This window comes from Coregonus clupeaformis, chromosome 27 (genome assembly GCF_020615455.1).
Source record: "Coregonus clupeaformis isolate EN_2021a chromosome 27, ASM2061545v1, whole genome shotgun sequence".
Classification (NCBI taxonomy): Eukaryota; Metazoa; Chordata; class Actinopteri; order Salmoniformes; family Salmonidae; genus Coregonus; species Coregonus clupeaformis.
In genome coordinates this window covers 37589704-37610438 of record NC_059218.1, presented here as the reverse complement: position 1 = coordinate 37610438, position 20735 = coordinate 37589704, and the positions used below count along the sequence as shown (strand labels likewise).

Below are 20735 nucleotides of genomic sequence, written 5' to 3'. Positions count from 1 at the left end.
CCACAGATGATATCTTCAAACCAAGCTGCTAACCTATTGCAGATTCAGTCTTCCCAGCCTGGTGCAGGTCTACAATGTTGTTTCTGGTGTCCTTTGACAGCTCTTTGGTCTTGGCCATAGTGGAGTTTGGAGTGTGACTGTTTGAGGTTGTGGACAGGTGTCTTTTAATGCTGATAACAAGTTCAAACAGGTGCCATTAATACAGGTAATGAGTGGAGGACAGAGGAGCCTCTTAAAGAAGAAGTTACAGGTCTGTGAGAGCCAGAAATCTTGCTTGTTTGTATGTGACCAAATACTTTTTTTCCACCATAATTTGCAAATAAATTCATTAAAAATCCTACAATGTGATTTTCTGGATTTTTTTTCCTCAATTTGTCTGTCATAGTTGACGTGTACCTATGATGAAAATTACAGGCCTCTCTCATCTTTTTAAGTGGGAGAACTTGCACAATTGATGGCTGGCTAAATACTTTTTTTCCCCACTGTATATAATAAATTATCAACCCTGAAAGCAATTCAAGACAATATTATTATGGTGGGGGATTATAATACTGTTTTAAATAGCTCAATGGACCGTAAAGGAAATCACACCACAAACAATCACCCACATGCTCTTAAGGAAATTGTGAATGTCATGGATACATTAGAACTAGTAGATATATGGATGCTTAAATATACTGATCTAGTGAGATATACATGGCGGAGACTGAATCAAGCTAGTCGTCTTGACTTCTTTCTTATCTCATTCTCGTTGGCACCAAAAGTAAAAAAAAAAAAGTGTTGATAGGGGACAGAATGCGGTCGGACCATCATATAATAAGCATATACATTAATCTTACTGAATTTCCACGTGGGCGAGGATATTGGAAATTTAATCAAAGCCTATTGGATGATAATTTATTTATAATTAGAACAAAGGAATTTATAACTGACTTTTTCCAACATTACATAGGTACAGCGAATCCCCTTATTGTATGGGACACCTTTAAATGTGCCTTTAGAGGCCATGCAATTCAGTACTCATCTCGAAAACAAAAGCAATTTAGGTCAAAAGAGTTTATACTAAGAAAGGAAATAGAAAGTCTAACAGAACAGATAGATGGCAATAAAAACTGTAACATAGAGGCTCAGAATAAATTAGAGGAAAAACAAAAAGAAATGGAGAAACTTATTCAAGAAAGATCAGGTGTAATATATTATAAAAATAAAGCAAACTGGATGGAATATGGGGAAAAATGCACAAAATTATTTTTTAATCTTCAACATAGGAATGCTACCAAAAAGAACTTAATGAAACTGGTTACAATTGACGGAGTCACCCATAATTCACCAAATGATATTTTGAAGGAAGAAACAAAGTACTTTAAGCATATGTTTTCTTTTCAGTCGCCTCCATCTCCTCTAACTGAAGCTAATTGTAGAGATTTTTTTTCTATTGATAATGTCAAATTAACAGCCACACAGAAAGACTCATGTGAAGGTGAAATTACAGAGGAGGAACTTCTGGATGCAATTAAAGACTTTAAGTCTGGGAAAACTCCAGGGTTGGATGGCATACCAGTCGAGGTATACCAAACCTTTTTTGATATACTAAGAAGACCGTTATTAGCATGTTATAACCACTCCTATGTAAATGGTAGATTATCTGACATTCAAGAAGAAGGTCTGATCTCATTATTACTGAAACAGGATACAAGTGGAAAATATAAAGATCCAGTCCATTTACAAAATTGGAGGCCCCTTACACTTCAGTGTTGTGATGCAAAAATTCTAGCAAAATGTATAGCGCATAGAATTAAAAAGTTATTGTCGGATATTATTCATTCTAATCAGACAGGTTTTTTACATGGAAGATACATTGGAGATAATATAAGGCACGTATTGGAAACAATAGAACACTATGGAAAATATGGGAAACCAGGCCTGCTATTCATAGCAGACTTCGAAAAGGCATTTGATAAAGTTCGACTGGGGTTTATATATAAATGCCTGGAGCATTTCAATTTTGGAGAATCTCTTATAAAGTGGGTCAAAATCATGTATAGTAACCCTAGGTGTAAAATAGTAAATAATGGCTATTTCTCAGAAAGTTTTAAACTGTCAAGAGGAGTGAAACAAGGTTGTCCACTATCGGCATATCTATTTATTGTGGCCATTGAGATGTTAGCTATTAAAATCAGATCCAATAATAATATCAGAGGATTAGAAATCCAGGGCTTAAAAACAACGGTGTCATTGTACGCTGATGATTCATGTTTTCTTTTAAATCCACAACTAGAATCCCTCCACAGCCTCATAGAGGATCTAGATACATTTTCTAACCTCTCTGGATTACAACCAAATTATGACAAATGTACTATATTACGTATTGGATCACTAAAAAATAAAAATGTTACATTACCATGTAGTTTACCAATAAAATGATCTGATGGTGATGTGGATATACTCGGAATACATATCTCAAAGGAAATAAATGATCTCACTTCAATACATTTTAATAGAAAGTTAGCAAAAATAGATAAGATCTTACTATCATGGAAAGGAAAATACCTGTCAATTTGTGGACAAATCACCCTGATTAACTCTTTAGTATTATCCCAGTTTACCTATTTGCTTATGGTCTTGCCTACGCCTAGAAAAACATATTCAATTTTATTTGGAACGGCAAGCCAGACAAAATTAAAAGGGCATATTTATATAATGAATATGACTTTGGAGGACAGAAATTATTAAATATTAAAGCATTAGACCTATCACTAAAAGCTTCAGTCATACAAAAGTTATACTTAAATCCGAACTGGTTCTCAAGCAAATTAGTAAGATTGTCTCACCCAATGTTCAAGAAAGGCCTTTTTCCCTTTATTCAGATTACAACCTCTCACTTTCAGTTATTTGAAAAGGAAATCATCTCCCAAATATCACTATTTCTAAAACAAGCCATAGAAAGTTGGTTGCAATTTCAATTTAATCCTCCAGAAACGACAGAACAAATAATGCAACAAATATTGTGTTAAATTCAAATATACTAATTGACAAAAAAACTTTATTTTTTGACAGAATGTTTAAAAAAGGTATAATCTTCGTAAATGATATCATCGGTAGGACTGGTGGAGTTATGTCGCACATGCAGCTAACAAAAACATATGGAAATGTCTGCTCTACCCAAAATTACAACCAAATAATTGCAGCCTTACCGCAAAAGTGGAAGAGGAAAGTGGAAGGGGGAGAAAGTAAGGAACTTGTCTGTCGGCCTTGCATTAAAGAACATAATTGGTTAAGGAAAACTGTGATAAATTAAAAAGTATATCAGTTTCACTTAAGGACCAAAGGATTGACAGCCGTCCCATATAGATTGCAAAATAGTTGGGAAGAGATTTTTGACGTACCGATCCCATGGCATAGTGTTTATGAACTGACACGCAAAACGACACCGGATTCAAAAATTAGAAAATTGTAATTTAAATTATTATATAAAATTCTTGCTTCCAATAGAATGTTATTTATATGGGGGATACAATCTTCCCAGCACTTCAGATTTTGCTGTGAAGAGACAGAATCATTAGATCATTTGTTTTGGTTCTGTCCATTTGTAGCTTGTTTTTGGACACAGGTCCAGGAATGGCTAAAGGATTGCAATATTTACCTAGAGCTAACCTTGTAGATAGCATTACTGGGTGATTTGAAAAGTCATAGTCAATCGATCAATAATATAATACTTTTAGCAAAAATGTTTATTTTTAATTCACAATCTGTAGAAGCAATAAGAATATAAAGGTTCAGAACTTTTGTAAAACATCACAGTACGGTTGAAATATATATGGCAAATAGAAATAATATATGGATGGTGTTAAGAGATAGATGGGAGGTATTGAATAGAGTTGAAGGATGGGACTAATAACAAATGACAACAAATAATAACAAAGATAGCTAATAATGTAAGCATACTGTGTCCATAATAAGTATATAGGTTGTATGTTGGGAGCTTTTGGGAAAGAGCACAGTTAGAAAGATATGGCATATAGAAGCAAACCGGATGGACATCATGAAAATGATCGGAGAGGTTGAGAGTAGAAGAAGTTCAGGAGTAAAAAAATAAATATATATACAGTGGGGAAAAAAGTATTTAGTCAGCTACCAATTGTGCAAGTTCTCCCACTTAAAAAGATGAGAGAGGCCTGTAATTTTCATCATAGGTACACGTCAACTATGACAGACAAAATGAGAAAAAAAAATCCAGAAAATCACATTGTAGGATTTTTAATGAATTTATTTGCAAATTATGGTGGAAAATAAGTATTTGGTCAATAACAAAAGTTTGTCAATACTTTGTTATATACCCTTTGTTGGCAATGACACAGGTCAAACGTTTTCTGTAAGTCTTCACTAGGTTTTCACACACTGTTGCTGGTATTTTGGCCCATTCCTCCATGCAGATCTCCTCTAGAGCAGTGATGTTTTGGGGCTGTCGCTGGGCAACACGGACTTTCAACTCCCTCCACAGATTTTCTATGGGGTTGAGATCTGGAGACTGGCTAGGCCACTCCAGGACCTTGAAATGCTTCTTACGAAGCCACTCCTTCGTTGCCCGGGCGGTGTGTTTGGGATCATTGTCATGCTGAAAGACCCAGCTACGTTTCATCTTCAATGCCCTTGCTGATGGAAGGAGGTTTTCACTCAAAATCTCACGATACATGGCCCCATTCATTCTTTCCTTTACACGGATCAGTCGTCCTGGTCCCTTTGCAGAAAAACAGCCCCAAAGCATGATGTTTCCACCCCCATGCTTCACAGTAGGTATGGTGTTCTTTGGATGCAACTCAGCATTCTTTGTCCTCCAAACACGACGAGTTGAGTTTTTACCAAAAAGTTCTATTTTGGTTTCATCTGACCATAGGACATTCTCCCAATCCTCTTCTGGATCATCCAAATGCACTCTAGCAAACTTCAGACGGGCCTGGACATGTACTGGCTTAAGCAGGGGGACACGTCTGGCACCGCAGGATTTGAGTCCCTGGCGGCGTAGTGTGTTACTGATGGTAGACTTTGTTACTTTGGTCCCAGCTCTCTGCAGGTCATTCACTAGGTCCCCCTGTGTGGTTCTGGGATTTTTGCTCACCGTTCTTGTGATCATTTTGACCCCACGAGGTGAGATCTTGCGTGGAGCCCCAGATCGAGGGAGATTATCAGTGGTCTTGTATGTCTTCCATTTCCTAATAATTGCTCCCACAGTTGATTTCTTCAAACCAAGCTGCTTACCTATTGCAGATTCAGTCTTCCCAGCCTGGTGCAGGTCTACAATTTTGTTTCTGGTGTCCTTTGACAGCTCTTTGGTCTTGGCCATAGTGCAGTTTGGAGTGTGACTGTTTGAGGTTGTGGACAGGTGTCTTTTATACTGATAACAAGTTCAAACAGGTGCCATTAATACAGGTAACGAGTGGAGGACAGAGGAGCCTCTTAAAGAAGAAGTTACAGGTCTGTGAGAGCCAGAAATCTTGCTTGTTTGTAGGTGACCAAATACTTATTTTCCACCATAATTTGCAAATAAATTCATAAAAAATCCTACAATGTGATTTTCTGGAAAAAAAATTCTCAATTTGTCTGTCATAGTTGACGTGTACCTATGATGAAAATTACAGGCCTCTCTCATCTTTTTAAGTAGGAGAACATGCACAATTGGTGGCTGACTAAATACTTTTTTTCAGTGGGGGAAAAAAAATCCAGAAAATCACATTGTAGGATTTTTTATGAATTTATTTGCAAATTATGGTGGAAAATAAGTATTTGGTCACCTACAAACAAGCAAGACTTCTGGCTCTCACAGACCTGTAACTTCTTCTTTAAGAGGCTCCTCTGTCCTCCACTCGTTACCTGTATTAATGGCACCTGTTTGAACTTGTTATCAGTATAAAAGACACCTGTCCACAATCTCAAACAGTCACACTCCAAACTCCACTATGGCCAAGACCAAAGAGCTGTCAAAGGACACCAGAAACAAAATTGTAGACCTGCACCAGGCTGGGAAGACTGAATCTGCAATAGGTAAGCAGCTTGGTTTGAAGAAATCAACTGTGGGAGCAATTATTAGGAAATGGAAGACATACAAGACCACTGATAATCTCCCTCGATCTGGGGCTCCACGCAAGATCTCACCCCGTGGGGTCAAAATGATCACAAGAACGGTGAGCAAAAATCCCAGAACCACACGGGGACCTAGTGAATGACCTGCAGAGAGCTGGGACCAATGTAACAAAGCCTACCATCAGTAACACACTACGCCGCCAGGGACTCAAATCCTGCAGTGCCAGACGTGTCCCCCTGCTTAAGCCAGTACATGTCCAGGCCCGTCTGAAGTTTGCTAGAGTGCATTTGAATGATCCAGAAGAGGATTGGGAGAATGTCATATGGTCAGATGAAACCAAAATAGAACTTTTTGGTAAAACTCAACTCGTCGTGTTTGGAGGACAAAGAATGCTGAGTTGCATCCAAAGAACACCATACCTACTGTGAAGCATGGGGGTGGAAACATCATGCTTTGGGGCTGTTTTTCTGCAAAGGGACCAGGACGACTGATCCGTGTAAAGGAAAGAATGAATGGGGCCATGTCTCGTGAGATTTTGAGTGAAAACCTCCTTCCATCAGCAAGGGCATTGAAGATGAAACGTAGCTGGGTCTTTCAGCATGACAATGATCCCAAACACACCGCCGGGCAACGAATGAGTGGCTTTCGTAAGAAGCATTTCAAGGTCCTGGAGTGGCCTAGCCAGTCTCCAGATCTCAACCCCATAGAAAATCTGTGGAGGGAGTTGAAAGTCCGTGTTGCCCAGCGACAGCCCCAAAACATCACTGCTCTAGAGGAGATCTGCATGGAGGAATGGGCCAAAATACCAGCAACAGTGTGTGAAAACCTTGTGAAGACTTACAGAAAACGTTTGACCTGTGTCATTGCCAACAAAGGGTATATAACAAAGTATTGACAAACTTTTGTTATTGACCAAATACTTATTTTCCACCATAATTTGCAAATAAATTCATAAAAAATCCTACAATGTGATTTTCTGGATTTTTTTTCCTCATTTTGTCTGTCATAGTTGACGTGTACCTATGATGAAAATTACAGGCCTCTCTCATCTTTTTAAGTGGGAGAACTTGCACAATTGGTGGCTGACTAAATACTTTTTTTCCCCACTGTACATTTTAAAATAAATTACAAATATAGTTTGTCTATTTATTGTCCTATCATGATGGAACGGTACCCAACCCTATACCCTAGAAACCCACCTGAGCGACCCACACACTAAGGAGAAGTCCTTATCTGTTTTATAGGCCTACTATAAGTAGTCTATACGCAGCCAAGACAGAAAGATAAATGCGGTTGGAGACCCACTAAAGCAGCACCGCCCCCTCAAGAGTCTGAGCATGCCTGGCAGGATTGGTCCAACAAAGCCAAAGCTCCCGGGTGGGTGAGCATAATATACTGTACAAGGAATTTCTCAAAGCTGCTAATGAGAACCTTGACGACCTTGTGCCTAGCCGGTGGGAATTCCAGTGGAGTACCCCCACCCAGGTAGTGGCAGTGCTGGCAATGTTAGCTGCAGTAACCCATGGGGAGGGCTCACACTCGGACAATCAGAGAGGGGGCAAATTATTGTGGCACAAAATAATCAAAAGGTCTGACTGCTCAGAGATGCTTGTGAAAATGGTCACAACGGGGGACCAGCGTGTGTGTGTTTCAGGGGAAAGGGGTGTATCTGAGCTCCATCAGCTAGGACTTGACATTGGATAATCAAGTCTCCCCATTCTTGCTCAATTTTGCACGCCTACTCAAACAGCTACAACTGTATATGCATTCACACATCAAGTCTTCTCTTGAGTTGGGCTCGGGGATGGAACAACTGTTGAACATCTGAGCTTGTGGTTGTTTGTGGGGGAAGGGTGGGGAGAGTGTGTATATGTATCCCAGATCTGTTGCTATGGGGGTAATGATGTTAGGGACAGTATAGGATGAATCACAATAATTGTTTCCCCAAATTAATAATTTATTGCCCAAAAATGAAATATTTGTAATGCCAGTCCTGGTTATAAGTAACAATCCTTTGTATGAAGTGCCTACATTATTACACATATTATTAGTTAATTGTGTAAATAAATTAAGATGTATTTTATATATACAGTACCTCTCAAATGTTTGGACACACCTACTCATTCCAGGGTTTTTCTTTATTTTTACTATTTTATACATTGTAGAATAATAGTGAAGACATCAAAACTATGAAATAACACATTTAGAATCATGTAGTAATCAAAAATATATATTTTATATTTGAGATTCTTCAAATAGCCACCCTTTGCTTTGATGACAGCTTTGCACACTCTCAGCATTCACTCAACCAGCTTCACCTGGAATGCTTTTCAAACAGTCTTAAAGGAGTTCCCACATATGCTGAGCACTTGCTGGCTGCTTTTCCTTAACTCTGCGGTCCGTCCCATCCCAAACCATCTCAATTGGGATGAGGTCGGGGGATTGTGGAAGCCAGGTCATCTGATGCAGCACTCCATCACTCTCCTTCTTGGTCAAATAGCCCTTACACAGCCTGGAGGTGTGTTGTGTCATTGTCCTGTTGAAAAACAAATGATAGTCCCACTAAACCCAAACCAGATGGGATTGAGTATTACTGCAGAATGCTGTGGAAGCCATGCTGGTTAAGTGTGCCTTGAATTCTAAATAAATCACAGACAGTCACCAGCAAAGCACCCCCACACCATAACACCTCCTCCTCCATGCTTTACGGTGGGAAATACACATGCAGAGATCATCCGTTCACCCACACCGCGTCTCACAAAGCCACGGAGGTTGGAACCAAAAATCTCAAATTTGGACTCCAAATCAAAGGACACATTTCCACCGGTCTAATGTCCATTGCTCGTGTTTCTTGGCCCAAGCAAGTCTCTTCTTCTTATTGGTGTCCTTTAGTAGTGGTTTCTTTGCAGCAATTCAACCATGAAGGCCTGATTCACACAGTCTCCTCTGAACAGTTGATGTTGAGATGTGTCTGTTACTTGAACTCTGTGAAGCATTTATTTGGGCTGCCATTTCTGAGGCTGGTAACTCTAATTAACTTATCCTCTGCAGCAGAGGTAACTCTGGGTCTTCCTTTCCTGTGGCGGTCCTCATGAGAGGCAGTTTTATCATAGCGCTTGATGGTTTTTGCGACTGCACTTGAAGAAACTTTCAAAGTTCTTGTAATTTTCTGTATTGACTGGCCTTCATGTCTTAAAGTAATGATGGACTGTCGTTTCTCTTTGCTTATTTGAGCTGTTCTTGCCATAATATGGACTTGGTCTTTTACCAAATAGGGCTATCTTCCATATACCCCCCCTACCTTGTCACAACACAACTGATTGGCTCAAACGCATTAAGAAGGAAATAAATTCCACAAATTAACTTTTAAGAAGGCACACCTCTTAATTGAAATCCATTCCAGGTGACTATCTCATGAAGCTAGTTGAGAGAATGTCAAGAGTGTGCAAAGCTGTCATCAAGACAAAGGGTGGTGTCACGTCTCCTCCCGTTGCTCCCCTCCGGCGCTCTGATTCGCCGGTCTACTGAGCCACGGAAACCCAACGCACCCTAATCACCTCCAGCGCACCTGCACCTCATCATCTCATCACCACCACTATATAGCCCTGGACTGTTCGTTCATTGTTGTGTGTAATTGTTAGCTTCGTGTCGTTTACTTGCTCTTTGTTATTCTCTTTCTCATTGTTAAGTAAACCTTTACCTTGTTGATTCCTGCATCTACGTCCTGCCGCTTCGTATCCTCAGTACTCGTCACAGGTAGCTATTTGAAGAATCTCAAATATAAAATATTGTTTGATTTGTTTAACACATAGTTTTGATGTCTTCACTATTATTATACAATGTAAAAATAAAGAAAAACCCTTGCATGAGTAGGTGTGTCCAAACTTTTGACTGGTAGCGTATCTTTTTTTTAAATAACCAAGGTGGAAATGCTTTTGGCTGTTAATCTGCTTCTGTTCTGTAGGTGGCACTGTGTGATCTTTTTAAAGGATGGGTCCCAATCTCTCAAAGGCCCTAGGAACCAGGTGGACAGGGGTGGTTTGCCAGTCACTGGGATGACAACCCAACTTGGGATGGGGGGATATACTTCTCCCATGGGAAAAGAAACTCAGAAAGGGTGATGATATTAATTAACAATCATTTTGATTTGAATGGGCAAATTGTCCAAACAGATCCGCAAGGTAGATGGATTATTTTAAATATGTTATTGGACCATAAACAGATTTGGCTCATTAATCTATACGGTCCAAATAATGATGAAAATATGTATAATAAGTTATCAAGCCTACAAGCAATACAAGACTCTATTATTATGGTGGGATATATTACATTATAATGTAATACGGTTTTAAATACATCAATGGACCATAAAGGAAATCACACTACAAACTATCACCCTCATGCACTTAAGGAAATCCCGAATATCATGGATATATTGGAACTAGTGGATATATGGAGGCTTAAATATCCTGACCTAGTGAGATATACATGGTGGAGACTCAATCAAGCTAGTCATCTTGACTACTTTCTTATGTCAATCTCGCTGGCACCAAAAGTTTAAAAAGTGTTGAATGCAGTTGGACCATCAAATAATTGGCATATACATTACTCTTAAGAATTCCCACATGGGCGAGGATATTGGACATTTAATCAAAGCCTATTGGATGACAACTTGTTTTTAAGCAGGACAGGAGAATTTATAACTGACTTTTTCCAACATAACATAGGTACAGCAGATCCCCTTGTTGTATGGGACACTTTTAAATGTGCCTTTAGAGGCCATGCAGTTCAATATTCATCTTTAAAACAAAAGCAATTTAGGTCAAACGAGTTCATATTAACAAAGGAAATAGAGGGACTAACAGTACAGATAGATAGCAATAAAAACTGTACATACAGCACATTCGGAAAGTATTCAGACCCCTTCACTTTTTCCAAATGTTGTTATGTTACAGCCTTATTCTAAAATGGATTAAATAATTTCTACACACAATACCCCACAATGACAAAGCAAAAACAGGTTTTTATAAATGTTTGTACGTCTATTAAAAATATGTAGGGCAGTGACCAAAAATGTAAATGTAATGAAAAATGTATTCAGGCTGTAACACAACAAAATGTGGAAAAAGTCAAGGGATGTTAATACTTTCTGAAGGCACTGTATAGTTACATGTAATTTGCTGCATGCATGATCATGAGCAAAGTCGTTGTAGCCTATCATTTCTCTTCCCCTGTGAGAACCACTGTGTCCACTACAATGTAGAAACACGCATATCAGCTATCTTTCAATAGTTATCCATATTACCGGAGCTTCATCTTATTCTTAACTATTTGTATTGTGAATTCACGGCCGCAATTTATGGAAGATGTCAAAGCTTTGGAGATAATAATAGATGGCGAAGTCAAAGATAGGCCAGTGGATTCCCTCTGTGGCAAAGTTTTCCCTAAATCAATGCTTATGACAAATCTAGCTCCAGAACCTGCCATGGAACCAGCTAGTTAATCTTTTGAATACGGTGTAATAAAAAAAAACAGCAACAACAGCTAACATTAGCTAGCTAGATAAGGTTAGCATGCTAGCTAGCTACACTGACAGCTGTCAGTGCCCTATTTGTTGATGTTTAGCAGCTCCAGGTGGAAATTCCCACACCCAATTCGTGAATATGTATAAGTCGCCTTCGTCATTCTTCGGAGGTGGAACCTAAACGTGCATTTCATCTCTAGGACAGGAAATGACGTTGAAATAGTGGCGATAACCCCATCTGGGTGGCTCCTTTAAACATGCACCAGGTATTTCACACACGCACGCACACACACACACACAAAGGCTAAGGTGTGGGACTGACAGGTAGGTAAAGGTACCTGGAGTCAGTTGGGCAAGTTCCCTGCACCCCAATTACTAAGAACTGAATCATTCTCACAAGTTGTCTGACGTAAGTGGTTTGACTGTCTGTTTCTGCTTTCTTGCCAACACTCATTGTCACACCCAAAAATCTAAAATTCCATAAGGCAAAAATAGCACACACACAACCAATGCTAAGGTGTAGGATTGACAGGTACGGACCCACTGACATTTTAGAAATGTTTACAAATGAATACAAAATTAAAAGCTGAAGCTGATGTCTTGAGTCAATAAGTATTCAACCCATTTGTTATGGCAAGCCTAAATATGTTCAGGAGTAAAAATGTGTTTAACAAGTAACATAATAAGTTGCATGGACTCACTCTGTATTTAACATGATTTTTGAATGATTACCTCATCTCTGTACCCCACTGTCACGCCCTGGCCGTGAGAGGCCTGTTGTTTTTAGTTGGTTGGGTCAGGGCGTGAGTTTCTATGTTATATAGTCTATGTTTACGTTCTAGTTAGTCTATTTCTATGTTTCAGTTCTAGGTTGTGTGTCTATGTTTGGCCGGATGTGATTCCCAATCAGAGACAGCTGTCGCTCGTTGTCTCTGATTGAGGATCATACTTAAGTAGCCTGTTTGCCTACCTTAGTTGTGGGATCTTGTTTCCTGTTAGGCTGGTATGTGTATAGCCCTTTGGACATGTACGCTTTTCACGCTGCACCTTGGTCCGACCCGTCTCTCAACGTTCGTGACAGAAGATCCCACCACAAAAGGACCAAGCAGCGTGCCCAGAAGGAGCAAATGCCTGGTACTCAACGGGAGGCTACGTTGGTAGATGTCCTCCTCGGTTGGGGGAAAATCACAGAGGAGGAGGCCATCCGTTATGGTAAGGCTATGAAGGAGGAAGCCCGGGTAGGAGAGGATCAACGGCGACATCAACGATGCCAGCCGAAGAAGAAGCCCAAGAAGCAACCCCAAGAAAATGTTGTTGGGGGGCTCACGGGGTGGACGACGAGGCAGCAGGAGGCCGGGAAAGGCCTGACTAGAGAGGAGGAGAACGCTATTTTAGAGGTCCTCCAAGACCTGCGGATCGAGAGAGAAGAGCCCCGACCACTGCACCCGGTGGGGTTCCAGTTGGAGTCCCTACAACCATGGGAACAGGAATGGGACCAGTTTTACACTGAGGAGTCGGAGGATGACGACGATGATGAGTTTCTGTTCCCTAACTCGTGGGGGCTCCCGGAGGAGTCCTCACTGGAGGAGGATTGGGCGCGGAAAGAGAAGGACTGGAACAGTCGTACATATCCAACGCCAGTTCCCAGCCCGGTACGTCCCGTGCCTGCTCCTCGCACCAAGCCAGTGGTGTGTGTTCCCAGTCTGGCACGGTCCGTGCCTGCTCCTCACATCAAGCCAGTGGTGTGTGTTCCCAGCCCGGTACGTCCCGTGCCTGCTCCTCACACCAAGCCAGTGGTGCGTGTTCACAGTCCGGCACGGCCCGTTCCAGGACAGGAACACGCACCTAAAATGGAGTCAGCAGGTACAGTCGGTCCATCCGGATCTTTGGAGGAACGTATCCAACGGCAGGCGAGCAGGATCCAGGCTCCCGGCAGCGCAATGGAGCGTGTGGTGAGTAGATTGGAGCGATGGGAGAGAGGTGGCGTTTCTACACCTCCTCCAACCACACAACTCACCCGACCTCCAGCGACGGACCCCTGCAGGGAGCACTTTAGCGTGTTGGTGCCCAGTCTGGGGCCAGCAACCAGCCCGGGGCCGGCAACCAGCCCAACTACAGGGTTGGAAACCACCTCTGCGTCGGTGCCCAGGGTGGGCACGATGTACAGCCCCGTTTTGGAGCAGGAGCTCCTAAACGTGTCGGTGCCCAGTCTGGGGCCGGCAACCAGTCCTACTACAGGGCTGGAATTTTCCTCTGCGTCGGTGCCCAGGCTAGGCACGGCGTTTAGTCCAGCTACAGAAATGGGGATGGGTGCGGAAGTTTGCTCCACTCCGGAGCCAGAGTAGTCCGCTCCACTGGTGCCTGATCCAGCTCCGGTCAGCTGCTCCACTCCGGAGCCAGAGCAGTCCGCTCCACCGGTGCTCGGTCCAGCTCCGGTCAGCTGCTCCACTCCAGTGCCAGAGCAGTCTGCTCCACCGGTGCCTGATCCAGCTCCGGTCAGCTGCTCCACTCCGGAGCCAGAGCAGTCCACTCCACCGGTGCCCAGTCCAGCTCCGGTCAGCGGATCCACTCCGGAGCCAGAGTAGTCCGCACCACCGGTGCCCAGTCCAGCTCCAGACAGCGGCTCCATTCCGGAGTCAGAGCATTCCGCTCCACCGGGGTCCAGTCCAGCTCCGGTCAGTGGATCCACTCCGGAGCCAGAGCCGTCCAGTTCGGTACGCCCCATACCTGCTCCCCGCACCAAACCAGTGGTGCGCGTATCCAGTCCGGTACGGCCCGTGCCAGCTCCTCGCACCAAACCAGTGGTGCCTGTCGCCAGCCCGGTACGCCCCGTACCTGCTCCCTGCACCAAACCAGTGGTGCGTGTATCCAGTCCGGTACGGCCCGTGCCAGCTCCTCACACCAAGCCAGTGGTGCGTGTTCCCAGTCTGGTACGGCCCGTGCCTGCTCCCCGAACCAAACCAGTGGTGCGTGTATCCAGCCCGGTATGCCCCGTACCTGCTCCCCGCACCAGGCCAGTGGTGCGTGTTCCCAGTCCGGCCCGGCCCATTCCTGCTCCTCGCACCAGACCTGTGGTGCGTGTCCCCAGCCCGGCCTGTTCCTGCTCCTCACACCAGACCTGTGGTGCATGTCTGCAGTCCGGCCCGGCCCGTTCCTTCACCTCGCACCAGACCTGTGGTGCGTGTCCCCAGTCCGGCCCGGCCCGTTCCTGCGCCTCGCACCAGACCTGTGGTGTGTGTCCACAGTCCGGCCCGGCCTGTTCCACCGGTGCCTGGTCCAGCAACGGTCAGCGGCTCCACTCCGGAGTCAGAGTAGTCCGCTCCACCGGGGTCCAGTTCAGCTCCGGTCAGCGGCTCCACTCCAGACCAAGAAGTCAGCCCCTCTCCAGGGTCAGGGCCTCCCACACCAGGGTCCAGACAGGGCTTGGTGCATCGTGGGGGGATTGCCGATCCAGGCCCAGACGTCAGCCCCTCTCCAGGTTCGGGGTCTCCCACACCAGGGTCCAGACAGGGCTTGGTGCATCGTGGGGGGATTGCCGATCCAGGCCCAGACGTCAGCCCCTCTCCAGGTTCGGGGTCTCCCACACCAGGGTCCAGACAGGGCTTGGTGCATCGCGGGAGGATTGCCGATCAAGCAGATTCAACCACAAAGACCAGGATGGTTTTCCAATGCCTCGCAAAGAAAGGCACCTGTTGGTAGGCACCTATTGGTAGCAGACATTGAATATCCCTTTGAGCATGGTGAAGTTATTAATTATGCTTTGGATGGTGTACCAATACACCCAGTCACTACAAAGATACAGGCGTCCTTCCTAACTCAGCTGCCGGAGAGGAAGGAAACCGCTCAGGGATTTCACCATGAGTCCAATGGTGATTTTAAAACAGTTAAAGAGTTTAATGGCTGTGATGGGATAAAACTGAGGATGGATCAAAAACATTGTATACTAACCTAATTGCCAGAGTGAAAAGAATGAAGTCTGTATAGAATACCAATATTCCAAAACATGCATAATACTGCAAAATATGTGGCAAAGAAATTAACTTTGGTCCTGAATACAAAGCTTTATATTTGGGGCAAATCCAACACAACACACCACTGAGTACCACTCTTCATATTTTCAAGCATGGCCTTGGCTGCTTCATGTTATGGATATGCTCGTCATCGGCAAGGGGGTAAAAAAAAAAAAAGACAGGGAATAGAGCTAAGCACAGGCAAAATCCTAGAGGACAACCTGGTTCAGTCTGCTTTCCAACAGACACTAGGAGACAAATGTACCTTTCAGCGGGACAATAACCTAAACCTCAAGGCCAGATATACACTGGAGTTGCTTACCAAGATGACATTGAAGATTCCTTAGTGGTCTAGTTAAAGTTTTGACTTAAATCGGCTTGAAAATCTATGGCAAGACTTGAAAATGGCTGTCTAGCAATGATCAACAACCAGAGCGATGTCTGAAACAATAGAGAGTGCCTTGTCAGACTTTTGATGATAGTTTGGCAGCCTCTGCTACTCTTTAGGACCTTGCGCCGTTTTCACATATGTAAACACTGGTTTGGTGCTGGAGATAATGAATATGAGGTTGAAAAGTGGTGGAGTTGCCCTTTAACATGTATTACCATTTCTCCTGATAGTGGAAGAACTGCTCTGGTGCTCTGCATGAAACATGCACTGCACCGAAAGAGCAGCAGAGGCTGCCAAACTATGAAAAGTGGTGGAATTGCACTTCACTATACACTACCAGTCAAAAGTTTGGACACACCTACTCATTCAAGGGTTTTTCTTTATCTCCTCATCAAGAACCGTGGCATGCTCGAAGGCAGCGAGCAGAGGCTGGAACTCTACAGAAGAGTTGGAGATAAGGCACGTTACCTGAAGTCCCATTTTGTCTCCAAGGAATGGGCCAATCGCTGGGTGTCCTTTGATGTAACACAGACTCTGAGGGAGTGGCTGCATGAGGCTGGTAAGTTACAATTTCCTTTAGGGTTGTAGATATAATTACATAACACAAACAGTATGTTGCAACACAGACAATCATATCCTGTTACACATCTGTGTCTGATTGAAGTGCCACTACAAAGAAGGCCCATGACAAAGCATGTGAAAGAACTGTCCAACAGACTTTTACACCTAAAACAGTATACCTATTCCTTCAGGTTTGAAAAAACAGTTTCATACACCATTATATTAGCATTTTTGCAACACTTTACAGGAGAGGAGCAAGGATTCCAATTGAAGTTGCCTTGTGATTGTGGGAAACCAATGGAGGAATTCCTCTTCGGAATAGCAGGTATTTGCAGTTTACTCTATTCACTATATTGAAATCAACTCAAGCCATAAGTTTTCTGCCAAAACCTCCACTGTGAATCTCTTGACTGACAGGTGGCAATGTTTCATAAGATAGGGATGGACAAGCTGAGGGGAGATACAGAAACACTCAAAGCGCTCACATTTTACTGATGTCACTTCCTGTGGAACGCCACAGCCAGCTTAGCTCTCGGAAGAAACGACAAACCACTACTGAAGAGATCTGCTCAGAGTGAGACTATCCTTTATTCCACAGGCCCAAGATAACATTTATAACGATCAATTAATGTCTCTTAAATGTGTACTAACAAAGTTAATCTCTTTTAGCAGATAGATATATTGTAAGCCTACTTAGAGATCCTGTTAACACCCTCTTAACGCCCTCATAACGCCCTGTTAGTGCCCTGTTAACTCCCTATTAACGCCCTGTTAATTCCCTGTTTGTAAGAAATAAGGTGTATAACTCACAGGTGTGTGTACCCCCCAGCAAATCGGAGAGTTGCTGTGTGCGAAGGCTTTACATTGACTTCCGTAAGGGCTGGAAGTGGATCCATGAACCCACTGGCTACTTTGCTAACTACTGCATGGGCCCCTGCACCTATATATGGAACACAGAAAACAAGTACTCCCAGGTAATGCTACCAGTCATGTTTCTATAGGCGTCCCTGTTGTTTACTGTCTTTAAAGGATATGTACAGTTGGGGTTTTCAGTAATCAGACACTGTATAGCCATGGGGGGAGATTGAGACAAGATACAGAACGAGATGGTCTGTTCAGTGAGATATCTAGTGTTGTTTACCCAACCACAGGTACTGGCTCTGTATAAGCACCACAATCCTGGAGCCTCTGCCAAACCCTGCTGTGTTCCACAGGTCTTAGAGCCCCTACCCATGATCTATTATGTGGGGAGACAACACAAGGTCAGTGAATACTGCATGGTTAGAAGTATCAAATCAAACTCTCAGAACATCGTCACTGAATTGAAATCATAGACCACACAGCTGCTGGGTTTTCATTATTCTTTACAATGTCTATCCATTGAATGTACTCTTTTTTTTCTCCCACAGGTGGAGCAGTTGTCCAATATGATTGTTAAGTCCTGCAAGTGTAGCTATAATTACTGTACATATCCCTCCCTTTTCTTGTCCATCGTATTTCCTTGTACTCATGGAGATACAAAATGGGGGCTGATCCTTTTTGATGCCACTGGTTTAGTGTAAACTGCTTGTCCCTTGGAAATCAAGATGTAGTCAAGACATTAATTTATGAAGGGTACTAATATCATTTGATATGTTTGGGTGGTGTCTAGTCTGCATTTTTTATTTAGCTTTTCCCAGCAGAGAATTTGTTTATGTTTAGTGATTTGTTAATGTTTTCTTATTTTATTTCCAATATATGTAGTGGTTTATGGAGTTTAAAAAAAACTTTGTTTAGACTTGTCAATGTCCTGGGTATGTCAATAGTCTTATCTTACTGTCACTGAGTTGCAGTATTTGTGCTCCCTGGGAAGTATAGAGGGAAAAGGCTAAGATGGCATTAGTTTTGGTCTACTATTACTTAAAATACTGAATGTACAATAGCATTAACTTCCTCTCAATATTTGTGTCATTCATCTCTTTTGAAGAAAAATATATCTGCATCACACCACTTATCTCAAGAAATACTGTAAAAAAGTTAATTTAAAAAATAGTTAATTCTGTTTAAGCTTACTGGATCAAAAGTCCTTTAACAATAAATATGTCCAGAGTGCCATGACGTTATACCATGACATTAAGGGGGTCTCTATATTTTTTGGACATCTGCTACAAAACACCTCACATATGTGCACGCGCTTGTGCGTTAATTACATTTTTTTTATAGTAGAAGTAATTTAACCATTTTTATTTATTTATTACCTATTCATTTGGAATGAACACAACCACTATAGTTTTGGCAAGTTGGTTAGGATATCTACTTTGTGCATGACACAAGTAATTTTTCCAACAATTGTTAGCAGACAGATTATTTCACTTATAATTCACTGTTTCACAATTCCAGTGGGTCAGAAGTTTACATACACTAAGTTGACTGTGCCTTTAAACAGCTTGGAAAATTCCAAAAAATTATGTCATGGCTTTAGAAGCTTCTGATAGGCTAATTGACATAATTTGAGTCAATTGGAGGTGTACCTGTAGATGTATTTCAAGGCCTACCTTCAAACTCAGTGCCTCTTTATTTGACATCATGGGAAAATCAAAATAAATCAGCCAAGACCTCAGAATAAAAATTGTAGACCTCCACAAGTTTGGTTCATCCTTGGGATCAATTTCCAAACGCCTGAAGGTACCACGTTCATCTATACAAACAATAGTACACAAGTATAAACACCATGGGACCACGCAGCCGTCATACCGCTCAGGAAGGAGACGCATTCTGTCTCCTAGAGATTAACGTAGTTTGGTGCGAAAAGTGCAAATCAATCCCAGAACAACAGCAAAGGACCTTGTGAAGATGCTGGAGGAAACAGGTACAAAAGTATCTATATCCACAGTAAAACGAGTCTTATATCGACATAACCTGAAAGGCCGCTCAGCAAGGAAGTAGCCACTGCTCCAAAACCGCCATAAAAAAGCCAGACTATGGTTTGCAACTGCACATGGGGACAAAGATCGTACTTTTGGGAGAAATGTCCTCTTGTCTGATGAAACAAAAATAGAACTGTTTGGCCATAATGACCATCGTTATGTTTGGAGGAAAAAGGGGGTTGCTTGCAAGCCAAAGAACACCATCCCAACCGTGAAGCACGGGGGTGGCAGCATCATGCTGTGGGGGTGCTTTGCTGCAGGAGGGACTGGTGCACTTCAAAAAATAGATGGCATCATGAGGAAGGAAAATTATGTGGATATATTGAAGCAACATCTCAAGTCAGGAAGTTAAAGCAAATGGGTCTTCCAAATGGACAATGACCCCAAGCATACTTCCAAAGTTGTGGCAAAATGGCTTAAGGACAACAAAGTCAAGGTATTGGAGTGCCCATCACAAAGCCCTGACCTCAATTCTATAGAAAATTTGTGGGCAGAACTGAAAAAGCGTGTGCGAGCAAGGAGGCCTACAAACCTGACTCAGTTACACCAGCTCTGTCAGGAGGAATGGGCCAAAATTCACCCAACTTATTGTGGGAAGCTTGTGGAAGGCTACCCGAAACGTTTGACCCAATTTAAAGGCAATGCTACCAAATACTAATTGAGTGTATGTAAACTTCTGACCCACTGGGAATGTGATGAAATAAATAAAAGCTTAAATAAATCATTCTCTCTACTATTATTCTGACATTTCACATTCTTAAAATAAAGTGGTGATCCTAACTGACCTAAGACAGGGAATTTGTACTAGGATTAAATGTCAGGAATTGTGAAAAACTGAGTTTAAATGTATTTGGCTAAGGTGTATGTAAACCTCCGACTTCAACTGTATATGTATAGCAGACGCAGTAGCCTATCTTACAAGGATAAAGAAATTCATGTTGGTGTGTTCTAGCATGCTGCTTGCATATCTCTCTCTCTCTATCTCTCTTTCAATTCAATTTCAATTCAATTTAAGGGGCTTTATTGGTATGGGAAACATATGTTTAGATTTCCAGAGCAAGTGAAATAGATAATAAACAAAAGTGAAAGAAACAATAAAAAAGTTACAGTAAACATTACACTCACAAAAGTTCCAAAAGAATGAAGACATTTCAGGTGTCATATTATGTCTATATACAGTGTTGTAATTATGTGCAAATAGTTTAAGTACAAAAGGGAACATAAATAAACATAAATATAGGTTGTATTTACAATGGTGTTTGTT

General features: G+C 42.3%; 1 protein-coding gene across 1 annotated transcript; it reads left to right on the top strand.

The window, feature by feature from the left end:
- Positions 1 to 16403: 16403 nt before the first annotated feature.
- Positions 16404 to 18732, top strand: LOC121541234 (transforming growth factor beta-1 proprotein-like). The gene is made up of 6 exons (XM_045207982.1): positions 16404 to 16563; positions 16813 to 16890; positions 17001 to 17139; positions 17395 to 17539; positions 17717 to 17827; positions 17975 to 18732. The coding sequence occupies exons 1-6, from the start codon at positions 16410 to 16412 to the stop codon at positions 18125 to 18127; spliced, it is 780 nt and encodes a 259-aa protein (XP_045063917.1). The 5' UTR covers positions 16404 to 16409; the 3' UTR covers positions 18128 to 18732.
- Positions 18733 to 20735: the final 2003 nt, after the last annotated feature.